Genomic DNA, 27,435 nt, shown 5'->3' on the forward strand with positions numbered 1-27,435 from the left:
AATAAAATCATGACAGTTGGCAATACTGACATAGGCAGGGGCTAAATTTATTCGCATCTACCACGAACAGCATATACCAGTTCAGTTGCAATATATTTATTTCAGAATCTCTCTTAGGTTTTAAATATCCCCTTTTTCCATTGCCAGTTACTAATTACCTTATTTGTTTATTTATTTATGGTGCTGCAGCTTGAATAAGTGAAGGGTTGAATTATGGTATAAAAAGCAGGGGAAATTATATTTCCTGAAAGAAACACTAATGATTCCATTTGAAACAGAAAGGCTGAGTCACTATTCTGAACGTACAGCCACATGCACAGATGTGCCATTTGCCAACCTCTGCAAGACGGCTGCTTACAACCTGAAGCAGATTTTGAGAGATCTAAAGGAAAACTAAAACAAAACTATACATTCAGCATGAGTTTGAGTGTGTGTTTGCTGTTACATCACTGAAAGCTGACTGAATACCAGACTGTGATACTCGCATGTCAGATGAAGGCTTGCAATGCTTAAACAGATGTGAGTCATTAAAAAGCACACTCCAAACCAAAAGGGCTGCTTTGCAGAAAGGATGACATTGGAGTTCTTAGAATGAGGGGTGGTCTTCACCTTTCAAGTACAGGGCTATTAATACATATGTTTTGGCTCTGCTTGGATGACATCCACCGGCAGTGCAGAGGGTCAGCCTCCAACCCTTTTTACTATATAATCTCTGGCTGAAGAGAAGCAGCTGTATAAGAGTGCCTGCACTCTCCTCTGTGTGCCATGGAGACATTACACGGATCAGCGTGGAAGACTACCATGTGGGTGGCCAATGGGTTTGATCAGCATTTATATGACTCCATGAGCCCCGCATCTCATGCACACACAGGAGTGCAGCCTCTGTTCCAGCCAATGGGAGTTGCAGAGTGGGGACAAGAGAAAGAGGTGTACACTAGTCCCCAGGTTGGGCATGATTCTAACCCTCAGTCCCTCCCACACCTGCTCTTTATCTGCAGAATCCAGTTACTTGAGTTTTAAGGGGCTGAAAAGAATTTTGCCCTTCATGAATAGCAAGTCTCCAATGGGCTAGATCAGTGGTACCCAACCTTTTCAGTAACACGGCACACTTCAATGAGACAAAATTTCACAGCACACCCACTTTTTCAACTGAACTGACTGCCTTTCTCCCTGATCCCCAGCAGGGGCGGGGTCATCAATCCACTGCGAGGGGAAATTGACAAACCGCGTGCCAGCTTGGACATGGGTCATCAACTCTCCCCATGCCCCATGGCTGTGCGAAGAGCCTCAGTGAGGGGAAACTGGTGAAAGTTCATGGCACACTTGGACAGTTCTCAAGACATGCTAGTGTGCCACAGTACACCCGTTGAAAACCACTGGGCTAGATAGTAAAATAGCTGACTGGCTCCCAGAGCAAAACAGCTCCTACTTTCGCTGTCACTGGTTTTCATTAACCACCTGACTTCTGCCCTGCCCCTTACCTTAGTGCCGCAACAGTGACTGGTCTCGAAAATAAGAACAATTGAATCCAAGGCTCCTCCTACCTCCTCTCTCCCTGGAAAGCTGATTCTGGCATGAAGTAGGCCGTTTTCCACATTGCACTTGGCATTGCCATATGAGCAGAAGTGTTGCGCTACTCTCCTGAACAGGTAAATGAACAGATAAATAAAGCCAGGAGTAATCTAACTCTTTAATCACCAGAAAAACAACTAGCAGTCCTGCGGCACCTTATAGACTAACAGATTTTTGGAGCATAATCTTTTGTGGGCAAAGACCTGCTTCATCAGATGCATCAGTCTTTGCCCACGAAAGCTTATGCTCCAAAAATTCTGTTAGTCTATAAGGTGCCACAGGACTTCCCGTTGTTTTTGTAGGTACAGACTAACACAGCTACCCCTCTCATACTTTCAATCACCATGAAGCCCTGGGAAAATGGCCTAACCATGTATTTACATTGTAATAAAAAAGTTTACTAAATAATTCAGGAAAATAAAGTATGCCCACATCTACAAATCGAGTCTATTGTTCAAAATGACCTTTACATTTCTGCAGACAGCAGATTACACTATATTTTATACTGTCACCATGGAACACTGAACAAACTCCTCCTCTAGGTGCTCACTTGGTATTTCCAGAGTTCCCCTTCTGAGAGGTAGTAAATACCGAATGGACTGTAAGCCCTGGGCTGTAGGTTGATGGGGGCAAACTTAATTGATGTGAATAACTGATGCAATGGCAAAGCAAGTTAACGATCTGATAATGAGCTCTATGAGAGCCTGTTCAGTGGGAAATGATGAGGGTTGCAGAAAGAACAGGAACCAGGACTGATTTCGGAAGCTGCAAAATTTCCCACAGTCAATAGGAAATAGGGACAGCAACAGAATCTTTGTTTTCCTGGGACCTGGGCATAGGCACCGGAACCTGCAGAGCCGTGATCTGAGCCTCCAGCATTTTCACAGTGTCCACTCACTCCCTCAGGGAGGCTAAGCTTGCAGCCAAGCCTGGTCTCTTATCTCTTGGGCTGCACAAACTGTCAGGATCGTGAACGGATTGTAGGTAGTCAAGCCTAATGGTCAGAGCCAAGGACTAGCTATGGGCCAAAGTCAGGACTACAAGCATAGCTGAGAGCAAAGGCAGGGGGGAGAACCATGGATTAGAAGCCAAAAGCCCACGAAATGGTGGGGAGCCAGAGCCAAGGATTAAAGACTGGAGTGTCGAAGACAGATGAAGGACAGGAACTAAAACATGCACAAGAGCAAGCACAGAAAGTAGGACCATGTCTTGGCTCCGGCTCCCCACCATTTCGTGGGCTTTTGGCTTCTAATCCATGGTTCTCACCCCTGCCTTTGCTCTCAGCTTGGAACATGCAGATCAGTCAGCAAGCTCCGGAGACTGGTGAGTCAAGTGGTAGCCTGTCCCTTCATTAATCAGCAAGTGAAGTCAGTCAGGCAGCCCTGGCCAGGATCAGGTGTACTGCCAGGAGACTGACCATGCTGCAGCTGGCTCCCTGACACAAGGGGTGTGTCTACACTAGCTGGCTACTTCGAAGTAGCTGGCACAACATCGAAATAGCACGCATTGCGTCTACATGTGCCTTGTGCTATTTCGACGTTGAAATCAACATTAGGCGGTGAGACATCGAAATCGCTATTCCCATCCGAAGATGGGAACAGCGCCCTACTTCGAAGTTCAACGTCAAAGTAGGGCATGTGTAGACGATCCGCATCCTGCTACTTCAAAATAGCGGGATCTTCCATGGCGGCCATCAGCTGAGGGGTTGAGAGATGCTCTGTCCAGCCCCTGCGAAGCTCTGTGGTCAGCGCGTGCAGCAGCCCTTAGCCCAGGGCTTCTGGCTGCTGCTACTGCTGCTGCTGTTGCTGCTGCAGCTGGGGGGTCCATCCTGCATGCACAGGGTCTGCAACCGGTTGTCGGCTCTGTGGATCTCGTGCTGTGCAGGCCGAGTGTGTCTGGGAGGGGCCCTTTAAGGGAGCGCCTTGGGGCTTTGCTGGCCCCTTATTTCGATGGGGAGCACTTGTGTGTGTGGACACGCCACATTTCCTTCTGGGGCGGCTCCTTTCGACGTTCCCCGTCGCTACTTTGACGTTGAATGTTGACGGCACCAGAGCTGGAGGATGTGTAGATGATGCGCGTTGAAGTAGCCTATTTCTATGTTCTTATGTCGAAATAGGCTACTTCTATGTAGTGTGCTAGTGTAGACGTAGCCAAGGAGTAGGATGAGAGAAACTGAGCCAAAGAATAAGGTCAGGTTTCAGGAAGAGCCTCGTGTGGTGTGGCCGCAGGCACTCAAATGCAGGCTGCACCCAGGATGCCACCTCTCTGATTGTAGAGTCAGAGCACATAACACTGGTCTCATATAAAATGCTTAAATCAAGAGCTCTTTTCTGAAATGCCACCCACTGCCTTATGTCTTATTGCTCATAAAACAGGCACCCCAGCCCTGCTCTGACTAGACACACCCACTCTTTGAGCGTTCTTACCACTGTAATACCCTCCCGCTAGGTCAGGGCTACTGGGCTGAATCACCTTCTCAAAGGACTTCCTGCAACCAGGAACCTTCTGGCTTTGCCAGATGTGAATCTTATCCAGTAAGAATATTACCAGTTGGCGTTGCCGAGTCCCAAAGGAGCTGCATGCCCAGTTCACTTCACTTTTAATGGGAGTAGCACTTGCAACTCCCAGGCAGCTTTGTGCATCTCCACTTTTGTATTTTGCTTTGTTCCCGGGGTCTCTTCATCGGAGGAAGCTCTGCTGCGGATTCTGCTGTGGTCAATAACTAAATCTAACAGCAACAGCCTCCCACTTGGTTGTAACTGCTAGGCAGGGCTACCATGCAAGATGTGGGTTTTCAGACAGGCAGGTTTCATTTGGCTTAGGAGCTCTACAATCATTACCAACCCGTGGGATTTAACAGAGATCTGAACACAGGCATTACACATTCTCAGCAGTGGCCATCACTTCGGAGGCAGGCACTTGGATTCTGCACAAGCTGGCACTAGCGGGTGAACTTCAAGGACACCCCAAAGTAAAGTACATTGCTGTAATCTAGTCCAAAGGTGACAAAATGTGGATAGCTTTTGTAAATCCTGTCAGGGAAGAGTGCAAGCAATCTCTTGGCTCACCACACCACAAGACTGCAAGTATTTTTATTTTTTCTGGAAGTTGGACAAATAGTTTGAGTTGTTGGGGGAAAAGTAGTAACCCCCTTCCTATCATCAGCAGGGTTCAAACCCACAGCCTTCCGCATCACAGAGCAGATCTCTACTATTTGCTCTAAAAGAGTAATTTCATTACCAACAGCTGGCTGTTATCCCTTAAGGAAGCAACCCTTAAAGGGGACAGCGGTAAACACTAGTGTGAATTCTGTACTTTCCCTATTAAAGGGAAATGAGCCTGTGAGGGTGTAATGAGTTTGGAATGACTCCTCCCATAAAACTCTACCACTGGTGTTAAATGAGTGGTAGAAACAAGTGATTGGCTATAAAAAAAATAAAAAAAGAGAGATAACACGCCACACGCTAATGATAACATAGGTCAGACAGAGACCATGTCCGCCTGGTCCTCTAAAACAATATCCATAATAAATAAACTTGTCTTTTTTTCAGGTTAAACTAAAGCTATTTTGCTGCGGGGCCTACCCATCAGGGAAGCTAATGAAAATTTTGCCGCTGATATCCAGGGGAGGCGGATAAGGCCATTATAAACTATCCAGAGCAGCAATCTTCTTTGCTGTCTGTAAAGCGCCTAGCACAGATTGCGGGAGTTACACCAATAATAATCAATCAAAATCACTGTGCGGGGGTACTATACTATCTGAGGAAAAAAAGTGACCCATGGAATGATGTATTTATGATTTCATTTTCCACAGCAAAATATATTCTGGTTATGACAAGATGAGGCATTTAAATGAGATGTGGGTATAGGACAAGTTTGTTATAAATATGATTAGTTATATTTCTAGCATATCTTCTCAAAGTTTTAATCTAACTTGTTTCCTCTTAGAATAATAATGTGAATATGAAAGTAGCGTCTCCTAATATTAGCATCCATCGAATTTGACATTAAATAGATGAATAAAAGTGGACTGTTCTTGATATAAGAGCCTCTAATAGTCTATTCCATTCAAAACAGGATTATTTTCCATATCAGTGTTAACTGTTTTGGTAGTCAGCCAATATTTTGGCCAGCTATTTCTTTAGTGAAGATAGAAATTGTTATATTTCAAGCAGTAATACCCACTCCAGCATACAATTGGCTTTTTGAAATCCTTATTGTATTCAAAACAATTTAAGTTCTTCTGTTAATATTAAACAGTCAAACTATTTTGAAATGTTTATAGATTGTTTTCCCCCAGGGGGCTGATTGCAATGGACAGAAATGACTCCACTCTGAAATTCAATCCATTTGACTTGGCATAAAGGTAAGATAACTAGGCAAGCTTCCTTGTGGGCATGTATAAATATTGTAATTAATGTTGTGCCCTTCTCTCCAAGTGGAAGCACAAGCAATTGACCATAGATAACACAATGTAGTATGTGGTTAGCATCATTTGACATATATTGGATAGATTTATCATTAAATCTTTATGTCACGTTTCTGCAGCAAGGTTGCGTTGGTCACCTTATATGACAACATATGCCACAACTTCAAAACACAATGATAAGTCAGTCCAAAAACCAACTCACAGATCATTCACATGGAATAATGCTAAAACTGCTGATTATTGTTGTTTGGTATCACACTGGACTGATGTTCAAATATGACTCACTCTAAACTCTTCAATATTTAACAAGGTTTGAGCATACCATTAACAGCCGTTTATCTCAAGTGCAAATTTTGTAACTTCCTCTGATCTTACAGAATTCTTGACTTCAGCCAAAAAATTCAGGTATTAGATTGTTATTTTTTCTTGTGCTTTACCAGCTTATGACAAGCAAGCTAATTTTGCACTTCACTGAAGTCAGATTGCCAATTTAGCATGAACTGAAACAGTACATCGCAGCCGAGCTGAGATTTACGGCAACTGGATCAACAACATATTAATAGATGCACTGAAATGACAAACTTCGTCATTTTGTTTTTAAAAGAAACAAATCAACACACCCACTTCATATCCCACAAAATGAGACCTGGTCGAGTAATCCAGAAAACAAGCAAGTACATGCTTTGAAAATATTGCAGAATAGATGCCTTAGACAAGTCATAGGAAGTGCAGTATTAGTATGGGAATGCTGAAGCAATGATACAAAGTATTTACAGTGCATCAAATTATGCAAACCCTACTGAATATGTCTATGATGAAAAAATATTACAAATTGCACAAGCTCTAAGAAAGTCATATGCTGATGCAACATTATGCAAAGTTCCTTGCCCAGCCCCTTTCTAGCTCTCTCAGGCTACGTCTACACGTGAAGCCTACATCGAAGTAGCTTATTTCAATGTAGCAACATCGAAATAGTCTATTTTGATGAATAACGTCTACACGTCCTCCACAGCTGGCAACATCGACGTTCAACATCGACGTTGTGCAGCACCACATCGAAATAGGCACTGCGAGGGAATGTCTACACGCCAAAGTAGCACACATCGAAATAAGGGTGCTAGGCACAGCTGCAGACAGGGTCACAGGGCGGACTCAACAGCAAGCCGCTCCCTTAAAGGGCCCCTCCCAGACACAGTTGCACTAAACAACGCAAGATCCACAGAGCCAACAACTAGTTGCAGACCCTGTGCATGCAGCATGGATCCCCAGCTGCAGCAGCCAGAAGCCCTGGGCTAAGGGCTACTGCACACGGTGACCATAGAGCCCCGCAGGGGCTGGAGAGAGAGCGTCTCTCAACCCCTCAGCTGATGGCCACCATGGCAGACCCCGCTATTTCAATGTTGCGGGACGCGGAACGTCTACACGTGCCCTACTTCGATGTTCAACTTCGAAGTAGGGCGCTATTCCCATCCCCTCATGGGGTTAGCGGCTTCGACGTCTTGCTGCCTAACGTCGATGTTAACATTGAAATAGCGGCCAACACATGTAGCCATGACGGGCGCTATTTCGAAGTTAGTGCTGCTACTTCGAAGTAGCGTGCACGTGTAGACACGGCTTAAAAGGGTTTTGCAGAGTCCTACTGCACTACGCTAGTGTTCTACATAGCAGTTCTAAATCGTTTAAATTGCTTTCACAGTTTGTATGAGGAACATGCCCTGTTGGAATCTGAATTGAAAATAAGTAAATCTACTACTAGTTCAGCAAAAGCGCTATCAGTAGGAGTAGTCCATAAATCCTCTTTGTAGGTCTCTAGCCAACAGGGAACACCAACTGCTGATAAGTAGAAATCTGGTATATTTAGGGTCTCATACGTACAGATGAGCTTCAGCACTATTTTGAAGTGAGTAAGCCACTGCAGCACTTTTGGCAGTCCTGGAGCTGGTGAGACAACATTCTAGCAGTGCTTTATCAGCCTCACCCTACTCCAGTTGTATCCAGAGCAGCCTCAGGGAAGGCCCCAGGAGTGCTTTTGCAGCAACTGTGCAGTACCAGGAACATTACATTGCTACGGAGGCATTGCTAGGAAGTTTTTTCAGAGCTCTAGCAAGCCTTTTATGTCACTAGATCCTACTGCAGTGGGGTCTCCATTTGGGTCAGAGAAGCTGTACCATAAATTCAGAATAACAGACTTTGCATTGCTGTTTTCAAGGGGGAAAGATGGCCATAACATAGAGTTTTATGGGTATGTAGAGAAAAGTAAATGTTAAATTAATGTGCATGAGCCCCCTTCATAATTTGGCAAGCCCAGAATTTAGAGTCTGTCTTTATCCATGGCAGTATCACCAAGATTTCAATCCACAGGCAAGGTTAACAATGTACACAAGGAACAGTGAGTAATTTATATCACACAATCAAAATGTGGATTTTTCAAAATTAGAACTCAGTCACTCATGCAAAAAGGCAGGCATTTTGGGTGATTTCCAACTACAAGCAACTTTGTCAGCATAATTAGGGTGCTTTGATTAACAAACTAAGTAATTCCATTTTCAGATGGTGCTTCCTAGCCACTACTGCCACAATTCCTTAATTCACATATGCAATCACTGTAAAAGACATGTAAATAAAGTGCATAAATGTATGTGACTAATTTTGAAAACCCTACGTAAGAGTAATTTACGAAGGTGCGTGTGTTCATTTTTCTGCTTTTCAATATAATTTGAAGATGGAGGCAAGGAGTCTCTCAATAAGTAATATTTATCTACTCCATGAGAACCTGCCTTCATCCCAGTTTAGAAACATTTTTCCATTACAGTCTAATCCAAGAGCTCTTTTCTTAGCCTGTCTGCTGCTCCCTAGAGAAGTGGTGGTTTCCAGAACAACAAGAAGTCCTGTGGCACCTTATAGACTAACAGATATTTTGGAGCATAAGCTTTCATGGGCAAAGACCTGCTTCATCGGATACATGAGTGGTTCGGGGGTGGTTTCAGAGGGGAATTTAAGGAGTGGAGTCCCAGTAAAAGGGAGGGCCAGAGCTGACAGACAGACAGCCTGCCAACCTTAAACAAATCCTCACCAGCCAATATAGATCACAAAACAGTAACTCTAAGCCTAGAACCAATCCCTGCAACAAACCTCTCTACCAACTCTGCTCACATATCTACACTAGTGATATCATCACAGGACCTAACATCAACCATACCATCAGGGGCTCCTCTACCTGCACATCTACTAATATAGTATATGCCATCACGTGCCAGCAATGCCCCACTGCAATTGACATTGGCCAAACTGGACAGTCTCTACGTAAAAGAATAAATGGACATAAATCAGACATCAGGAACAGTAATGTACAGAAACCTGTGGGAGAGCACTTCAATCTCCCTGGACACTCAGTAACAGATTTAAAAGTAGCAGTTCTAAAACAAAGAAATTTCAAAAATCAAATGGAGAGAGAAATCTCTGAGCTGCAATTCATTTGCAAATTTCACTCCATTAACCAAGGATTAAACAGAGACTGGGAGTGGCTCGCCCCTTACAAAAGGAACTTCTCTGCCCTAGGTGTTAACATCTCCACATCAGACTCTGACAATGGGCCATATCCCCCACCACCACCCGCCCCCCCCCCCCACCCCGTCTTATCTGACTTGTTTTTTCCTCTTTTGATACATACTACTGATAATGGGCCTTTTCCACCCTGACTGAATAGACCTCGTCAGCTCTTTTACTGGGACCCCACTCTTTAAATACCCCTCTGAAACCACCCCACCTCATGCATCTGATGAAGCAGGTCTTTGCACACAAAAGCTTATGCTCCAAAATATCTGTTAGTCTACAAGGTGTCACTGGACTTCTTGTTGTTCTCAAAGATATAGACTAACACAGCTACCTCTCTGGTCGTTTCCAGTTACTCCAGGAGGAGATGACATTTTGCCAAATTACATGAGATTTTTTGTTTGCCACAGAGATAACATGTTTTCATCAGTGTAAACAAGGTGTCTTCCTCTCCCTGGTATTCATTGTTCATTCTGCTCCTCCCACAGATTTTTAACTTTGATTACATATTATAAGAAAATCAAAATTCCTTTCTGGACCTAAACATATGAACTTGGAATAGACATCTCTTTTCGGTTGATGCTCCAAAGTCAAGGGATCAATATTTACAGAAGAAATGCATTATAGATTTTGTTTTGCCTAGTTCTAGTACAATCTACCCTTACACAAAAGAATCATGTATTCCATGACAAACAAAGAACACCACAGTGCACAAAACTACTTCATAATTTGGAAATCAATAGCATTTAGAATTGTTATGCGAATAGAAAGAATAGTTATTGAAAGTGACTCTTTATAATCCTACCAGTAATGCCAGATATTCATCTGTGTCAAATAACTCCCCCTGGCTGGGCAATATTTAATCTCAATATTTTTTTAAAAATGCAAAAAAGTCATGCAAATTGAGATAAGACTAGAGTACGAAAAACAGAACCAAATATGGAAAAGATCCACTAGAGGTCTATTTGTTTATCTCTCACTGGGAAATTGTTCCCTGCAGTGTATTCAAAGGAAGAGAGGTTAGAGCTGATTAGAAATAAAAAAGGCTTTCAAAAAGTGTTTTTTCCTCCACTTTTCAGTACTCCAGTGACCTCACAGTCTCCTTAAATTTGTTACAGTGGCTTGGTGAAAATGCCTTTGAAAACATACTAATCTGCCTGAGGGATTTTCCCAAACTTCTCATCACTTTATTTCCTCCCATCCTCTCAGAATATTAATGATGTCAACTAAAATGTCACACTTAGCATAGAAAACTCACCCCAAATCTGGGTGATGACTGGGCTCACCTGTACCCTGAATTTCACTGCTCAGTTTTTCCAATAACAAACTTCAAGGAAAAAAAAAAAACGGAAGCCACGATGCAAATAATTCAAATTAAACTCCCAGGTTAATCATAAACATCTTTACAAGAAATAGGAAAATTGATCCTCTTTGTGGATACACATTCATATAAATGATGTATATTGAAATGGCAACTTTAAAAATGTAGCTTTTTCCTTATTGGTTCCTTAGCATGTATAGTCTTTATTCAGAACTACCTAAAAATTCTATGCCTGCCAGCTGTGAGATTATTTTGGTTTTGTGGTTTTAAAAATGTTCCAAGACATTACAATATTTGGCTGTTTTCAATATTTACTTTCATTAAAAACTAGAAAAAAAAACCCTCTGATCAGAATCCTAAATTTGATCCAAATCCTAACTAGGTTCTTGAAGTCAATATTAAAACAACCACTTCTATTTATTTCAATGGTGAAACTGGAGCATTTGTTTTTCAATAGATCTGTTCAAGCCTTCCCTGACTCAGGAATGCACTTAAGCATATGCCTAACTCCACCTCTTGTTAGTAATCCAATTAAATACATGCTTTAGTGCAGTCCTGAACAGAAGCCTAACAATATGGATTTACAATTTAATTTCCAAAGTTAAGTGCCTGATCCAAAACCCAATAAATTCAGTGAAATTGGACTCAGGCCATAAAGCGGATCTTAAAATGAATAACGACAGAGAAGAGCCTCAACATGCCAAGTTACATTTCTGCCAGTTCCTTGTCATTTTGGAAAGTTACAAGAAATAACATACTACTATACTTTCTAACAGGCTTTGCAGGTGAGAAGCACTCCAGAAGGACATTCTGTTTATATACAAGAAAGCTCCTGTGATAGAATTGCTGTGCTGGTAACTTTAAAGTCAAACAACTTAGTCACACTGTCATCATTACATCCTGTAACAGCAACAAAGGGTCCTGTGGCACCTTATAGACTAACAGAAAAGTTTTGAGCATGAGCTTTTTTTTTGCTGTTACAGATCCAGACTAACACGGCTACACCTCCGATACATTACATCCTGATAATTCTTGGCCAAACTCAGATTTGTAATTCAACGGATTTTTTTTCTGGATTTACACCTGAGTTATGTAGAACCAGAATATGGACTCCTTGATCCAATATCTTCATTTTCATCTCCCAAGAATACCTTTGTTCACGTTCCAAAAGAAGAAAGTGGACACTTTTCTGCAGCTGCCTATGAAAACGTTTCACATCCTAACTGGATCAGACATAGTATCAATCAATCCAAGGTTTCTAGAGAGGGACCATCCACTTAGAGAAACTCTGACTCATGCATTCAGAATGATACCATTAAATGTGAAACTTTAAGAAGCTCAGTTAAACTATTTGTAACATTGGTACTTAAGCCCCATCCTGTAAAGACCTGCACACATGCTTAACTCTACTGAAGTCAATAGGACTACTCAGTGTGTAAAGTTAAAGGAATGCATAGGACTTTTCAGGATCAGGGTCTTCACTGGCTACCAGTTATATGCATGTGAATAGAAGCTGGACTTTACCCTCAAATGTCCGAATGCTCAGCATGGACATTGAATCACTAGAGTCATTCAGCTACTAATCACTACCTCACCTTCCAAATAGTATTTAATAAGAGATATGCCAATAGCTCCAGACCCTCATCTTCTTTCATCCCACACAGAACTGCTCTAAAATTATTACTCTAAATTACTGCCAGCAGAGAAATACTAATGAAACTAAAGTGATAGAAAAATTGCTGGCACGTCAAAGAAATTTTCACAGAGCACTGAACACTTCCTCCTGTCCTTTATTTAATTACGTATACTGCCCTACCTTTTATGTGACCCCCCAAATATTTAAAAAAGGCTGGTATCTCTTACTTGGTTCACGGCTGAATTTACCACTCACCCCCAACAGTCTTTCTTTTAAAATACCTACAACAACGGAGATAGACGTATAACACTACTGTTAAATTTCCAAACGGAATCTTCATTCCATTTTCCAGCACTATTTAAATCTTAGGTTTTAACAATGATTAAACTAAACACTTGTGTAACTATATAGCCTGGACCAGATTGTGATTGACTGCGTGTCCATGTAAGGGAGGAAAGGCCGGAGAAAGCCAGGGGGTGGGGTCAGAGAATATATACCGATACTTGGGCCACCTGAATCTTAGATATGATCCTATAAGAGCAACCAGAGTGACTTGCCACTTTACTCCCTCTTCCAAGCAGGCTCCACCCTTCTACTCGTTGGCTAGAGTAGCTGAGGTGCAGACAAAGGGAGCCCATAAGGTACTGCCACTATTGGAGCAAAGCATAGGCAGGGGAAGGAATTGTGTGGTGCACCTTGCGAATCTCCCCTTCCTCAGCACTCTGCCTAAGTCACAGGATGAAACCCTACCCCATGATAGTCAATGACAAAACTCCTATTGGCTCAGTGTGGTCACAATCTAACCCTTAAACAGCAATGAGGAGATGGCTGGCATGTGCTAGGTTTGGCTATTAAATAACTAACCAGTAGAAGAATTTTAAAAAGAATAACATTTTCAATAAGGCAGCAATACTTGAGCTGGGTTAGTAAGGGTAAAAAAGGGGAACTGAGTCCCTCTGAATTACATCTACATGTACATTTCATCTTAAAATTAAATATTTCAAAGTGGTCAGAACAGTAAGAAAGGGTTGATTTAAACTGACCTAGTTTTGAACCAAACAGCCCAGAGATACTGTGAGTAGGATAAAGGTTTGATAATAGCACTGAAGAGCTTTGCTTCATTTAAAAGGAGGATATTTTTTAAATGTCCCCAAATTATGATGAAATGCTTCTTTAACACAAAAAAAATCAGAATATCCTTCAGACGGATGTAAAACTAGCACAAAATCATAAAAAGAGAATCATCAGCCTATCAAACCATAAATCATTCAGCTTCCACCAGCACTGGGGTTGCCATCCCTCAAGGTCTTTCCTGGAGCCTCCAGAAATTAATCTTTAATTAAAGATGACGTCATGTGACAAAACCCCCAGGAATGCAGCCAAAGTTGGCAAACCTAACTGATATACAATAACATTACTGCTTTTTCCTAAACATTCAAAAATATGACGTTAGATTCACTCTTGCTGGTGCTAACCTGCTGCCTGCCCTGCAACCCCACGGTTATGCTTGAGGGAGGGATGGCTGTCATAGGTGCTCCCTGTCCTCATCTATTGGTTTGGGTCAGAGGAGGCGTAGTTTTAACATCTGCTGCCCTTTGCTCAGGAATAATAAAGGCAAAAGTTCCTTGCACCCTGGCTTGCCATAACCCTACCTCCTAAAGAACTGGCCAAAAATAATCCTACTACTCATAAACCCAGGGCATAAGAGTGTTATCTGGGCAGATATAGGTGTCTGATTTCCTACTTGCTGGACCGCAGCAATACTATGGGAAGTTGACGTGGTGGGAGGAAGGTAACTTCACACAGGTCTGAACAGGCATGCAGATAGTGCAGTGAGTGAAGTGAAGGCCTGGGAGAGGATGTGGGATGGATAAGAGAAACAGAAGGGACCTGAACTTGGAGTAGAACACTCACGGGCTATGTCTACACTAGCCCCTTCCTTTCAGAAGGAGCATGGTAATGAGCAAGTTGGGAAGATGCTAATGAGGTGCTGCCAGGAATATGCAGCACCTCATTAGCATAATGGCAGCCGCAGACAATCTGAAAGCACTGTTTTTGAATCATGCACCGCCTGTGTAGACAGGGGCCTTTTGAAAGGACCCCCCAGACTTCAAAAGCCTCTCCTTCCTATTTGGTTTTAGGAAGAAGGGGCTTTCGAAGTCTGGGGGTTTCTTTTGAAAGGCCCCCATCTACACAGTTGGTGCGCGATTCGCAAGTAGAGCTTTCAAAGTGCATGCAGCTGCCATTATGCTAATGAGGTGCTGCACATTCGTGGCAGTACCTTATTAGCATCTTCCCAGCTCGCTTATCACCATGCGCTAGTGTAGATGTAACCACACTGTGAAAGCAAGATGTGTCTCTTTGTTCAGAAATCACATATGCAAAAGGAAGAGACTACTCAGAAAATGCTTTTTGCAAAGTGGCTTTGAACAAAAGCCTTTAAAGCAATAAGCCAGTGGCCTTATTTCCCAACCTTGACCTTCAGAAGCAAATGCCACCCCAATGGAAATCATATGAGAGGGAAAGGAAAAATAACCTTTCCTCAAAGGGCCCAGTCATCATGTTTCTGAATGAACGTTAACTTCACGTTGACTTGCTGCTGAATGTTAATGTATTGTAGTAACAAAGCAATTTCTTATATGAAAGTTAGCCACAAACCAAATTATCCCCTCCAGATTATCCACACAAACATTGATGATTTCAACAAGAGCTGCCCATCAAATGACAGAATTTGACCTACTAATATGACATGATTTTCCTGGTCGTGTGAAATGATTATTCTTCTGCTATGTTACCAGCACTTTCCACTGGTACAAACAACTACATTGGCTATGTCTACATTACAGCGACCTGTTGACAGAAGTTAGTGTCGGAAGATGTCTGCTGACAAAACTTCTGTCAACACATCGCAGCCACACATGAAAGCACAGCAAACAGGGCAACCTGGTGACCCAGAATCCCTGTCTGTCAACAGAGCCCCCCACCCCAGAGTATCCAGCTTTTTGGTCAACAGCTTCTGTTGCGAAGGGTATTCTGTCTCACAGGGGAGAGGCAGAAGGCTGTTGACAAAAGTGCCAAGGTCTGTCGACAGTACACCCACAGAATTCATTTTTAGTGTGGAAGTTCCACAGCTTTTGCCAACATAACCCTCTAGCGTAAACGTAGCCATAGATATGGACATATTGACAAAGTTTTGACTATTACTTCATGGGAGCAAACAGACAAAAAAAAAATCACAAATCCAGGCAGTTTTTGTCTGAGACACAGATTGCATTTCTTACAGCAGCTGATACAGTCATTCTTAGTGAAAGAGATACTTGGATATTTACATTATGGACATATAGCAGAATTAAAACCCATCTCAAGAATAATAAACAGCAAAAAGAATAAATATAGGCACTTAAGTACAAATAATGCAAGATCACTCCCTTTCAGTCAAACATCCCATGTTATATATCCTGTGTACCACTGAATTCTTTTAATTAAGCTATGGTGCAATGCTTGAAGCAGAACCAATGCATCATAGTGGAGTATCAAGGGCCTAATGCAAAGCCCATTGAACTCCATAGAATGTCTCCAAGAGTGTCTGAAAGTACATGGATCATAGTGTGGACGAATGAGGTTTGCCTGTGTAAAGGCAGCAACATTGAGTCGCAAGATATGACTCCCATATCTTGTTTCATAAGAGCAGAAGACCACCTCTGCAGAGTAAATTGCAAGATTGAGGTCCAAATACAAAACTAAATCCACTGATATCAGGAAATTGCATTAGACTGATTGATTAATGAGCCTATAGTAAGATACTGGCCAGAGTTAAATGCATCAGATTGCCTAGCTATGCTGCGAAATAACTTAATTTTTTAGACAAAATGTTTTTTTATTTAAAATATATTGTCAGTCTCTTCCATGATGTAACCGCAGTGAAGTAAACACAAGAAAGTGATATAGTCACATGATACATCCAATATCGCTGTCAAATTATGTTGTTGCCAAAGCTATGCTAACTCTGGAATGGATTTGAATGAGTTATGCAAAATGCAAATGAATACCTCCAAACAAACCAGAACGTATTTCTTTCAAATCGAATGCGATTTGCTTGAAAAGCTATCAAACATGTATAAAAATGAGCTTTTGACTAAAAAAGACACACGTGGGTGATCCCAGGGCACACAGGCATTTATGCATGTGTAAATTTGGCATGCTCCATCCCCTGTGTTGGACACATCTGTGTAATGAAGCGGAAAGCCAAAAACCATGCATCACAAAATGCCTTTTTTCCAACCCTTTACTATCCTTCTCTTTCTTCAAGCTTTGCACTGCTCCTGTAATATTTCCAAAGATGAGGTTTCTGGAATCAAGGGAGAGGGGACAATAGCTGGAGGTCAGGTTAAGAGAGATACCTGCTGCTTTTTGTAAAATCTTTAATAATTCAGTTATAAAAGCAAAAGATTTCAGTTAATTTGGCAATCTTTGTTGATACTTTCTTTCCAATCTTTGTTTCTTTTGGCAAATTCCTTATCAAATGGCTTCCTTAAGACAGGTCATAACATACCAAGAATGGAAAAGTAGCTGGGGGACCAGTTGACATGGCATAGTCATCTGGATGATCCCAGAGCACATACACATTGTGATTCCCTACTTTTCCTTCATTCCTTCTGAAAAAATGGCCATTTGCTTTCCACGGGAGGCGAATGAGGGCAATGCAATGTGGGAAGATATCACATACTCACAATCACTTGCCGAGCATTTTTTTCCCAAACTGCACCAGCAGAAATACCCAGAATTCTATGGCACTAAGAGAACTGTGGGATAGGTGCCCACAAAGCACTGCTGCAACAGTAAATTAAAACTCAGAGTTACAAAATTGATTTGAAGAATGTGAATTTATCTCATAGTGTAGAGTAGCCTAAGTCTCTCAAATATTACACAGGGGTCTGAGTGCTATGCACATTGACTTAACATGAAAAAAAAACCACATTTTAAAATTATTATTGGTCACATTAAAACAGACCAAATGGATAACATAGATACTCAAAAACTATTTCTAATTATAAAATTATGTTGCTTCAATCAAATCCCATTATTTGCTTAATTCTTATATTTATTGGGCTAGACAATCCTCCATCATGAGTGCCAAGCAGAGGAAAAAAAAAAAAAAACCTCCTCCAGGTGTCTGAAATACAACATTCTGGACTTGTCTACACCACCACCTTCCTTAGAAGGAAGAATGGTAATTCGGGTGTTGGGAGTTTGCCCTTTCCCACCCCCAACGGCAACTCTGAAGTTTTAAACTGTGAAGTACCGGCACACGTCTAGCCGTGGCTCACCCACCGGTACATCAAAGTGCCGGGGCAACTTCGAAGTCCCCTTACTCCTCAAAATTTAAAACTTTGGAGTTGCCATGGGAGGGTGGCGTTTGCTTAATGAAGTGCTGCCTATGCGTGGCAGCCCTTCATTAGTAAACTCCCAACATCCTAATTACCATCCTTCCTTTGAAGGAAGGTGGTAGTGTAGACAAGCCCTCTGATTAATAACTACCAGAATATTAGCCTTTTTTGACAAAGTATGGCACTGTTGGCACTTACTAATCTTTTCACCATCTTTCCTATGCACTGGGACACTTTATTGTTGTGTCTTTAATACGATCCCTGAGAAACTGATAGCCTTCTTGAATTTCTTTTTCCCTTTACACTCTTCCCCTAGGATTACCTTAACTCCCAATTCTCTCAGTTTTTTAAATTAAAGTCTGCTTTTTGTAAGTCCCTGGTCCTTATTCTGCTGCTTTTACTCCGGCTTTTCCACAGAATCATGAAAACTATCATGATTACTTTCACCTAAATTGAATTTGACCTTCAGATCCACAACCAGTTCCTCCCAGCTACGCAGAGTCAGGTCTAAAATGGCTGTTCCGTTATTCTTTTCCACGCCATCTTCTGAAACAAGAAGTTCTCCACACACAAATGTCAAGAACTTATTGGACATATTTTGTTTTGCTATATTATTTTTTCCCCAACAGCTGTCTGGGTAATTAAGCCCCTCCCACTTCCTACCAGGTTTTGTGTTTTGGATATTTCTGCTATTTGTTGTAGAAATATCTCATCTTCCTCCTGATTTGGTTGCCTGTCGTAAATGCCTAACAAGACATCACCCCTATTTCTTCTCCTTTCATCTTCAGCCAGATACTGTCAACTGGTCTCCCTCACCTTCTTCTGGACCTCAGAATAAGTATATACTTGGAGAAAGAGCAGGAGACAAAGCACTAGTGAGGTAAAAATTAGGAAAAATTACTGTAGGGTATATAAAAGGTTGGAACAACTGACCCAAATGTTGGCATAATTCTGCCAGATATGTCTTTGTTTGATTGAGTTCAGGAGCTCACAAAATTGCTTTGCAGAGCTGAGGATCTAGCCTCTGAATTCAAACAAGAACACGGCAAAAAAAAAAAAAAAAGCAAAATCTGTAGCAAGTTTCAGAGCCCAGATCAACTGCCTCAGGCTTATGCCATGGCGCTAAAAATAAATATTCATGTAGAAATTCCTGCTTGGGCTTTGAAACCCAGTGAGGATTGTGGGTCTCAGAGCCAGAGTAGTTGTGTCTACAGGGCTATTTTTAGCTCTGTAGCACAAGCCCAGGTCAGCTGACATGGACTTTCAAAGTTGCTGCCACCAACATTTTTTGCAGTTTAAGGGCCTGATACAACTCACGCCGGGATTAAAGAAAAACCTTTGCTTCAGCAAAAGTTAGGGTAAAATTTTTCAGTAGCAGGCTTTGACATTGAAATGACTAATGACGAATCACACTTAAACCACCTACATGTCACTTAGGCCACTATGATAGCTGAAAAAATTCTTGGAAAAGACTCTACAGTAGCTAAATGAAATTACTGTGCCAAAAGGCATTGTGATCAGCTCCTTGAGAACCAAACCCACCCCTGAGACAACAAGATCTGGTAAAACCTACATGATAAGAGTTCTATACAACATGGTTTACATGGAAAATAAAGGTCCGGTGCTATGAGATCCGCACATAAAGGAATACTTTGATTGGGAGACAGGGTGTGCCACTTTTACTCATGCAGAGCAGTACCTTTTCTCACTGATTTAAGTGGATCGCTCCACAGGGAGCAAGGCACTACTCCCCAAGAGCCAAGGGATCAGAATCTGGCCCTACATCTTTGATAAATTAAAACTAAAGAAGTGAAGATCTAAAAGTGTTATAAAGTCCCAGAGAAGCCCTTCCCAATAGATTCAAACCAAAAACGTTAACGGCTTCATTAATAAATTCATAAGAGTTAAAAAGAGACTATTTGAAACAGCCTGCAAGAAGGAAGATCTAATTATCGATGGACACAACCTACTGATTTTTCCTGACACAGTTCAAACAATGCAAGAAAGAACCTAAAATGCATATCTAAATGGAGAATGCAGAGCCTCAAACTTACATTTTGCTGAAATCCATGTTTAGTGTGGCGGGGAGGGGAACCAGTGGCATTGCCAGCCCAGAAGGAGACACTTGTGTGGGCTCTGACTTCATATGGGGAGGAGAACAGGAGAGATTGGGCTGCATCCCACCAAACAGCCTTGGAGAGGGTGGGACGGGATGAACATGTTGGCCAGGGGACACCCAGCCCCAGGGTGGTACCTTAAGAGCGGGAGGGGCATGGGCTTTACCCTGCTCTGCCAGGTGCTCCTGCCCTGAAGCTGGGTCTCTGGACCAGGATCTGAAAGCCTGCCCAGCTGCATCCACCAACTTTGCTGCTGGGGAGCACAGGGTTAGGGTACGTGCCTCGCTGCATTCCACCAACACTCCTGCCTGTAAAGAGGTCCCTGGAGTAGGGTCTGCTGGGGAGTAATGGGTAGGCAGAGCTGGGCAAGCCCCTGCACCCCAACACTGCTCCTTAGTAAAAGCACCAGACTGACCCAAAAGTGAAAGGGATGGAATGGGATGGGTAGGCCTGGATGATAAGTGGGTTGGCCATGACCCACACAGGCTCACTCATGGCTATGCTGTTGTGGGAAACACAGTCTTTTTGCACAATGCCATTTTTAAAAAGACTGCTTGCAGCCAGACCAGCACCACTGTCACATTGGATCCTGTCTCTGGAGGATGATGCACATTTTTATTTCCTTCTCTGAATTCCTAATTACACCACAGAAATCCAAGTCTGCATGCAGACAGTGGTCTGTCTGCCTTACATGGATATGCGTGTAATTGCCTCTGGGGTTAACCCTACTGACTGGGATCCTTCAGAGGGCAACTGGATGGCCTGGAACACTGTGCAGGGTGTGCCAGTAGAAAGGGGCGAGCCAGGAAGGAGTGGACAGGTTGGGATCTAGGTTTATAATGATGTGCATTGTCACACCTATTAGTCTCACTCAGTTTCCTATGGAAAAGTAATAATCAAACTTCCAGAGAGCTGGCACCAGCCATACGCTGGAGCCACATTATCGGGGCCTCTCCTATGAAAAGAAGAGAATGAAGGAAAGGTTACAGCATTCAGAGATGGTAGAGAGGCATTAAGCCGCCATATAGATCTATGATCCCAGTGTGCTCAGGTGCCCTGGCATCTACATTTTGTGGATTGGCCACACAGCCCGGGCAACAGGGAGGTGAAGTGAAAGTAATCCTAGTCATTCCCTTGTGACGAAGTCCCACAAGGAGAACCTTCTAGCTTAGCTCCCTCCCTTGAGGAGGATGAAGTCCAGTTCATTCTTCTCAGGTGAATAAATACAAGCTTGCATGTGTTGCTAAATAGGTTACTTTCATCTTCCCTCTATATAGGGTTACTATATTTCCCTACGCCAAATACAGGACACCTGTTAAAATTGCTTTTACCACCATATCCTCACCTGTAAATCAGTGCAGCTCCATTTACTCCCATTATGTCAAAGAAACCAGGCCGATTACAGAGGAACATCTGCCACTTAATTCCCTTTAGGTTTTGTGGGATCTTAGATTTCAGTAAACTCTAAATTAAAACATTTGTTATTTGCCAGTGTTAAGGCATTCACACCAAGCTCAGAGAAGAGAGATAATATTAATAAAGTTTACTAACCACATGATGTTGCTATGGGCTTGATTAAAAGCCCACTGAAGTAAATAAAAGAATTTCTATTCACTTCGGTGGACATTGGGTTAGGCCTTATAGCAAGAAATGCATAGAAAAAATCAATTTTAGTCAATATTTACAAAAAGGAATAGTTTTAATAGCAACACACATGGGGACTCAGTTATTTTTAAATAAACGGTGTAATCTATTTTATATGTAATGGGTTGATATTCAGAATGTAGTAAATGGAAAGAAAAATCCTACTGCTTTGTGGACAGAAAAGTCTACAGAAGCAATGCATTTTCAACAGGTGTTGGAGGGAAGTGAAATTTTTGAACAGCAATAGAGAGGAAATAATTGATCAATGTCTTATATCTGGTGGTGCATATTTAATTTATGGAAAGTGCCAAGAGTGGTTGATGGAGGAATTACATATTGTCTTTTAGAAAGTACTTAAAATTCTACTTATACTTGGAATAGCCTTTCCAATTTATTTATGCCACTTTTTCTCCTGTTCTTCAAAAAATCTTAGTAAACACATTCTCAACTCCAGAAACACTCTACCAAGTGACTCTCAAACTTTGTGGCCCAAAGACAAGGGGAGCCAGGAACAGGGCAGCAACTGCACCAGTGTGGCTCCTGGCTTCCCTGAGTCGCAGGGAGCTAGGAAGGAGGTGGCAGCTTCATTGGTGTGCCTCCCAGCTTCCTCAAGCTGCAGGGAGCTGGGAACCGGGCAACAGCTGCACCCCAACATACCAGCTATGTCAGAGCCCCCGCTGGCTCCCTCTCTGGCCTTTACATGTGGCCAAGAGCTCCAAATGCTCTCTGGCCAACAGCTGCACCTGCACTGATGTGGGGAGCGGGGAAGGGCAGCTCAGTAGGGGGCCTGAATACGGGGCAATTAGCCCTTTCGTTAAAATAAATCAAGACACCTTCTTGGTGCCTGAGATATTGGGTTGTCCTGGCCAAAACAGGATGAATGATCACCCTACTTCTATGTCACTAAGATTTAACCCTCTAATGATAACGTACCGCTTGTTAAATCACAACAATCAATATAACAAAATCAAGCCCTGAGCCCATTCACAACAACTTCATAAAAAAGCCCTCAATGGCACCAAATTTTGTGTCTTAGCATATTCTCTTACAGTACCCTATATAGCAGATATTTTTCACACCCTGGACCCATAACCAGTTGTATATCGTCCTGAAGACAGCAAAGCAAATACCAGATAAATTAAAAAATATACCGTGATTGTCTCTTCTGTGCATTGTTCCCGCTGCATTGGCATGACTGGAAATTCAAGGAGAGATTTCACGGTCTTCCTTTTGGCTCTTTCCATCTGAACGTTAGTAAAATAGTTGACAGCAGCAAACTCAATGAGAGCAGAGAACACAAAGGCAAAGCAGACAGCTATGAACCAATCCATGGCCGTGGCATAGGATACTTTTGGCAATGAATGCCTTGCACTGATGCTCAATGTTGTCATTGTCAAAACGGTTGTTATTCCTTCAAAGCAAAGAAACAAAGCAAAATTAAATTGCTCAACTCATGTAGATCAAAATGGGAATAAAGAAGAAAAAAATTCAAACCTATCCAGCAGTTTTCCTTATGTAAATGCAAAATGTAAGAACATCAGCAACAAAAATGCAATTAAATTGCAGATCCCAGTATATAATCACTTAACCGAACATGACACTTAAATCATCTTGCCAGGAATAATTAGGAAAAAGAACATTATGTACAATTTTAAAATAGCATTGGTGATTCTTAGAGACTGAACGAAAAACAGGCAACAATTGTGAGACAGCATTGCTATCCTGTGCTTGGCTTTGCAGTTCAATGGTAACAATTCCAGTGCCATAAGGGGATGGCAATTCAGGTCCTAAATTCAGACTAGCACTCTCATACTAGCAAAAGGCACAGATGGGAGGATTTCTCAATCCCTCATGAAAAGAGAGCACCTTGCCTTGCGAGCAAGCAATGTCAGTGGCTGTAGAGGAACCCAAGCTTCCAAATTCCCATTGAAGCCAATGGAAGATTTGCCTGAATAAGGACTGAAGTTATGTCCTTGATGGGCTGGGGCTTCTTGATTTGTGTTCAAAGTGTGATCATTCACATTGATGAGTCTGCTCAAAATGGAACATCTAAGAGGAAATTAGGGGCAAAAACAACTGGATCCTAATGGTCCCCTTTACATGTAAATATGATGGTGCTTCATTATGCAGAAAAATAATTAATCTGAAAGAAGCAGGAAGACAATTATCTTGTATGAGGATTTATGCATTGCATACTTAATACAAGGGCTTTGCCACTGACCAGTAATGCATTGAACCCTGGCAACAACATACTACCATTCACCACCACGAATTCTATATATAAACTGTATAAATACCTAGAAGTATTACAGCTCCTTAGAGGGAACGCATAGTCACATGAAGAGACATGTTCATTAGGTAGGTAACCTGTACCTCACAGCTATAAAACCTTTGTAGCTTCATGGAGCAATTTTTTCTACAGGTATTTTTATACAAGGAATGATGTGTTATAGAATGTCATGCTTGCGTTACTATTTGCTAAATACTCCCTTTTAAATGCTTTATATTGTAATACACATTACAGTACTCAGGCTAAAAAAGAAAAATGTTAAATTATATTCAGCATCTCAAGTTTGTGTTTTCCCCTATCCTATTTATAATATAGGTAGAAATAGCACCACTAAGATTTTAATATATGTGCTGAGTAAAACTGGGATATTGTTGTGTTTGAAACTTTATTTAACAAAACACTCTCAATCTTTTCTGCTAGATGTATGGAGATGAAACTCAGATATCAAGATCTGAAAGAACAATTTCATTTAAAATCTACATACATGAAAGTCTCAGCTCAACTCAAAAGCTACTTCATTGCAATGGATGAAATGCAAACACATACAGTATAAAGCAAAGGCGTATGCTTGCTTTCTTATGTTATGCAAACTATCCTAAGAACTGTTTCTGCCTTAAAAAAATTCCATCTTCTTTCCACACACAACATACTTATTGTACTATGAATATGCTTGTTAAAATTAAACAGGATAACATAAAAGAAACAACAATTACAAATGCAGTTTTCTTTACTTTGCAATCTATTTATGAAAAAAATTGTACTTATTTTGGATCAATGTGGGATTCATACATTGAGAATAATCTCATTCAGTGAGTCCTGTAAGCTGTGCCCTCATGTGGCACTCAGGAGAAATCCAGTGCCACCCAGTTGATTAGTAGAGTGCCCATAGTTAGGTTTTGGGTTTCTATTGGTGGTGCACATTCAGGTATGTTAGAGCACCTAAAAATTTATCCCACACATGGACAGAAAAGATTAGAGGCAACATTGATCTCAACATGTGGAAATTCCTAAGCTCACATTGGCTGGCCCCATTTGTTTTGGGAAGTAAATCTGTAGCACTAGCAGTATGGGAATCAGATACATAAATACTCTCTCTCACTAAAACTATACTAGGTCTCTGGCAGAGGTGGCAAAGGAGGAAATTAGCCCTAGGCCCAGCCTAAGTAGCAGCAGTAGCATCCAAGTTCCCAGGCTACTTTGAAATGCTGTGGAGCACTGTGCTGCTGCTCCACATCTAGTGGAGGGGACCCAGAGCTGACTGCCCTTCCCTTCTGCTTTTGGCCCCACCCCTACCAGTCCCCCCACCTTCTTGCCCCCATGTCCCACTTGGCACTGCTGGTCTCCAGCAAAGAACAAGGAGGCCACCAATGCAAGTTGAGTAAGGGCCCTGGAAGGATGCCCTGTGGCATGAGAGTAAGAAGAAGAGGAGCATCTTCCTGGAAAGGGAAGAAAGTTAATCCCAAATCAAATCCCAGAAAATGCATCCAATTTATTCCGAGTTTATAGAAGTATGACTCCAAAAGGTCCTGGGAGACACTGATGTGGATGATGAGATTTTCTTAGGCTGAAGAAAGACAGCTGTATGGAAATTGTTTTTAAAGACTATGACCTTTTCCCAAGGCTCCATGGTTTAGCCTGTGTGTCTTTTTCAACGGCATTATTAAAATGTTGGTTAGCAGAAGAAAGTGCTGACCTGCCTTAAACATGCAGTGGGCTGCCTCCTCAAGAAGACACCACTTAATGGATCCTTAGCAATGAGTTCCATAGGTTCACTGTGCATTGTGTAAGAAGCACTTCCTTATGTTTAAGCCTGCTGACTCGTAATGGCACTGGATGACCTCTAGCTTGTGTGTGGTGTACAGGGATAAATAAACACTTCTTTAGTCACTTTCCTACATGATTCACGATTGAAAAAGAACCAAACTGCAAGTGGTAGTGCAACTGTGGGCATATCATGGATTTATATAGCGGAATTATAATATTTTCTGTCTATGCCTTTCCCAATGGTTCTTAACCTTCTGGTAGCTTCAGCTGTCTGCCATCACTCATTCCTCTATTTGAAAATAAAATTGAGCACATATTTAGGAAACACTTAGACTGCAGTTCTAAACCAAAAAAGTACTGCTTTATTTTAAAGTGATAAAATGTAGCCAACTGCAGTACTGTGAACATGAATATTGTCATCAAGGAGCTAGAGGTTGCTTAGGCCAAGAACATGTTCCTCCAACAGCCCAATACATACCTGCCCTGGCAGATAGTTTGGATTAGTCTTAATGCATGTCAAATTATTACCATCTTCTTTTCTGGATAATTTTGGAATGAGCTGATAAACTCCAAGGAATCTTTGCATTTTTATAAATTTAGTTCATTCAGTTTCATACTTAGTATTTTCTCTGAAACATTTGGACCTCTAGATTTCTGGTTTTCACAGTGCCTTTTTTGTAAATAAATAACTAAAAAAGAGGAGCCAGTACTCAGCCCGCTCCTGGCCTTCCACCCCCAGCCAACCCCATGACTCAGTTGCCAAGGTGCCAGTACTCAGTACCACCAAGTACCAGCACAAATAAAGCACTGGGTTCTCACATCTATACCTTAAGAATGAAATAGCATTTCATCAGTTGACAATTCATAGTTGTGTCTTTAAGTTGTAGATTTTCAGATACTTCCAAATATTGTTTAAGATGGCCAAGCAGCTACTATCTTGCCAATTCATAAAATATTTTTAATCTGGGGGCCCTAAGTTTGAAATTCATAGCATCCCCCACCCCAGAAAAGGGTTTAATGCATTTGAATGAAGGGATTAACTCTGCCCCAAGTAAAATTTTAGGGAGACGTGGCATTATGCAGTGGTAACTCGGTGTTCTCAGTTTTTATTAATAAAGTCCTGTCAAAATGCCTTCACAAACTGTCAAAATAATGACTCTTGTTTAATGCGTATGATGGATTGCATAGATACTGCAGTTCTGGAACACCATCTTCCTCACCATTGCATTCTGGAGTGATTACATCAAAACAGTTCACATACCACAGGGTTTCATTAGAGCAGAATGTGAAAGCTACAGGAATCTGCACCTTCTGGCAGTTGTGGAGATGGTGCCACTGTTTTGTCTTTGGTCACACCAACTATGCTCACTGGGTATCTGCCAGATTATATCTCCAAAAATTCATGGGCAGGGGAAATCAGACTATGGCTCAGTCTACAACTAAATTTAGCCAGAGCTGGTGGTCAAAGAGTAAACTGTGAGAGTGAATACGAACAGAGACAGATGTGTTCATCTGTACTCAAAAAACCACCCACAAAGGAGCAGAAATGCAGCACTTTAAAGGCTAACAATGATATATTCCAATACAGACTGACATTTATAAGGACAGAGGACTGAAAAACAAATTGCAATAAAAACTGACAAATCAAATATATAGGACTGAAGGAGGGGGAAGGGTGTTAATTGTCCTGCCTGAGGTAATTACAAGCATCCAAGGAAGGGAC

The 27,435-nt window shown here is 41.8% G+C and overlaps 1 protein-coding gene across 1 annotated transcript in view; it reads right to left on the reverse strand.

Moving 5' to 3' along the window:
• The window catches only part of GABRA4 (gamma-aminobutyric acid type A receptor subunit alpha4), a 66,384-nt gene that overhangs the window by 13,354 nt on the left and 25,595 nt on the right, over nucleotides 1-27,435 (reverse strand). The window contains exon 8 of the mRNA XM_074991801.1: nucleotides 22,810-23,069. Coding sequence (XP_074847902.1) covers nucleotides 22,810-23,069 — 260 coding nt within the window. The remainder of the gene's footprint in view (nucleotides 1-22,809; nucleotides 23,070-27,435) is intronic.

The sequence above is a fragment of the Carettochelys insculpta genome, chromosome 4 (genome assembly GCF_033958435.1).
Source record: "Carettochelys insculpta isolate YL-2023 chromosome 4, ASM3395843v1, whole genome shotgun sequence".
NCBI lineage: Eukaryota > Metazoa > Chordata > Testudines > Carettochelyidae > Carettochelys > Carettochelys insculpta.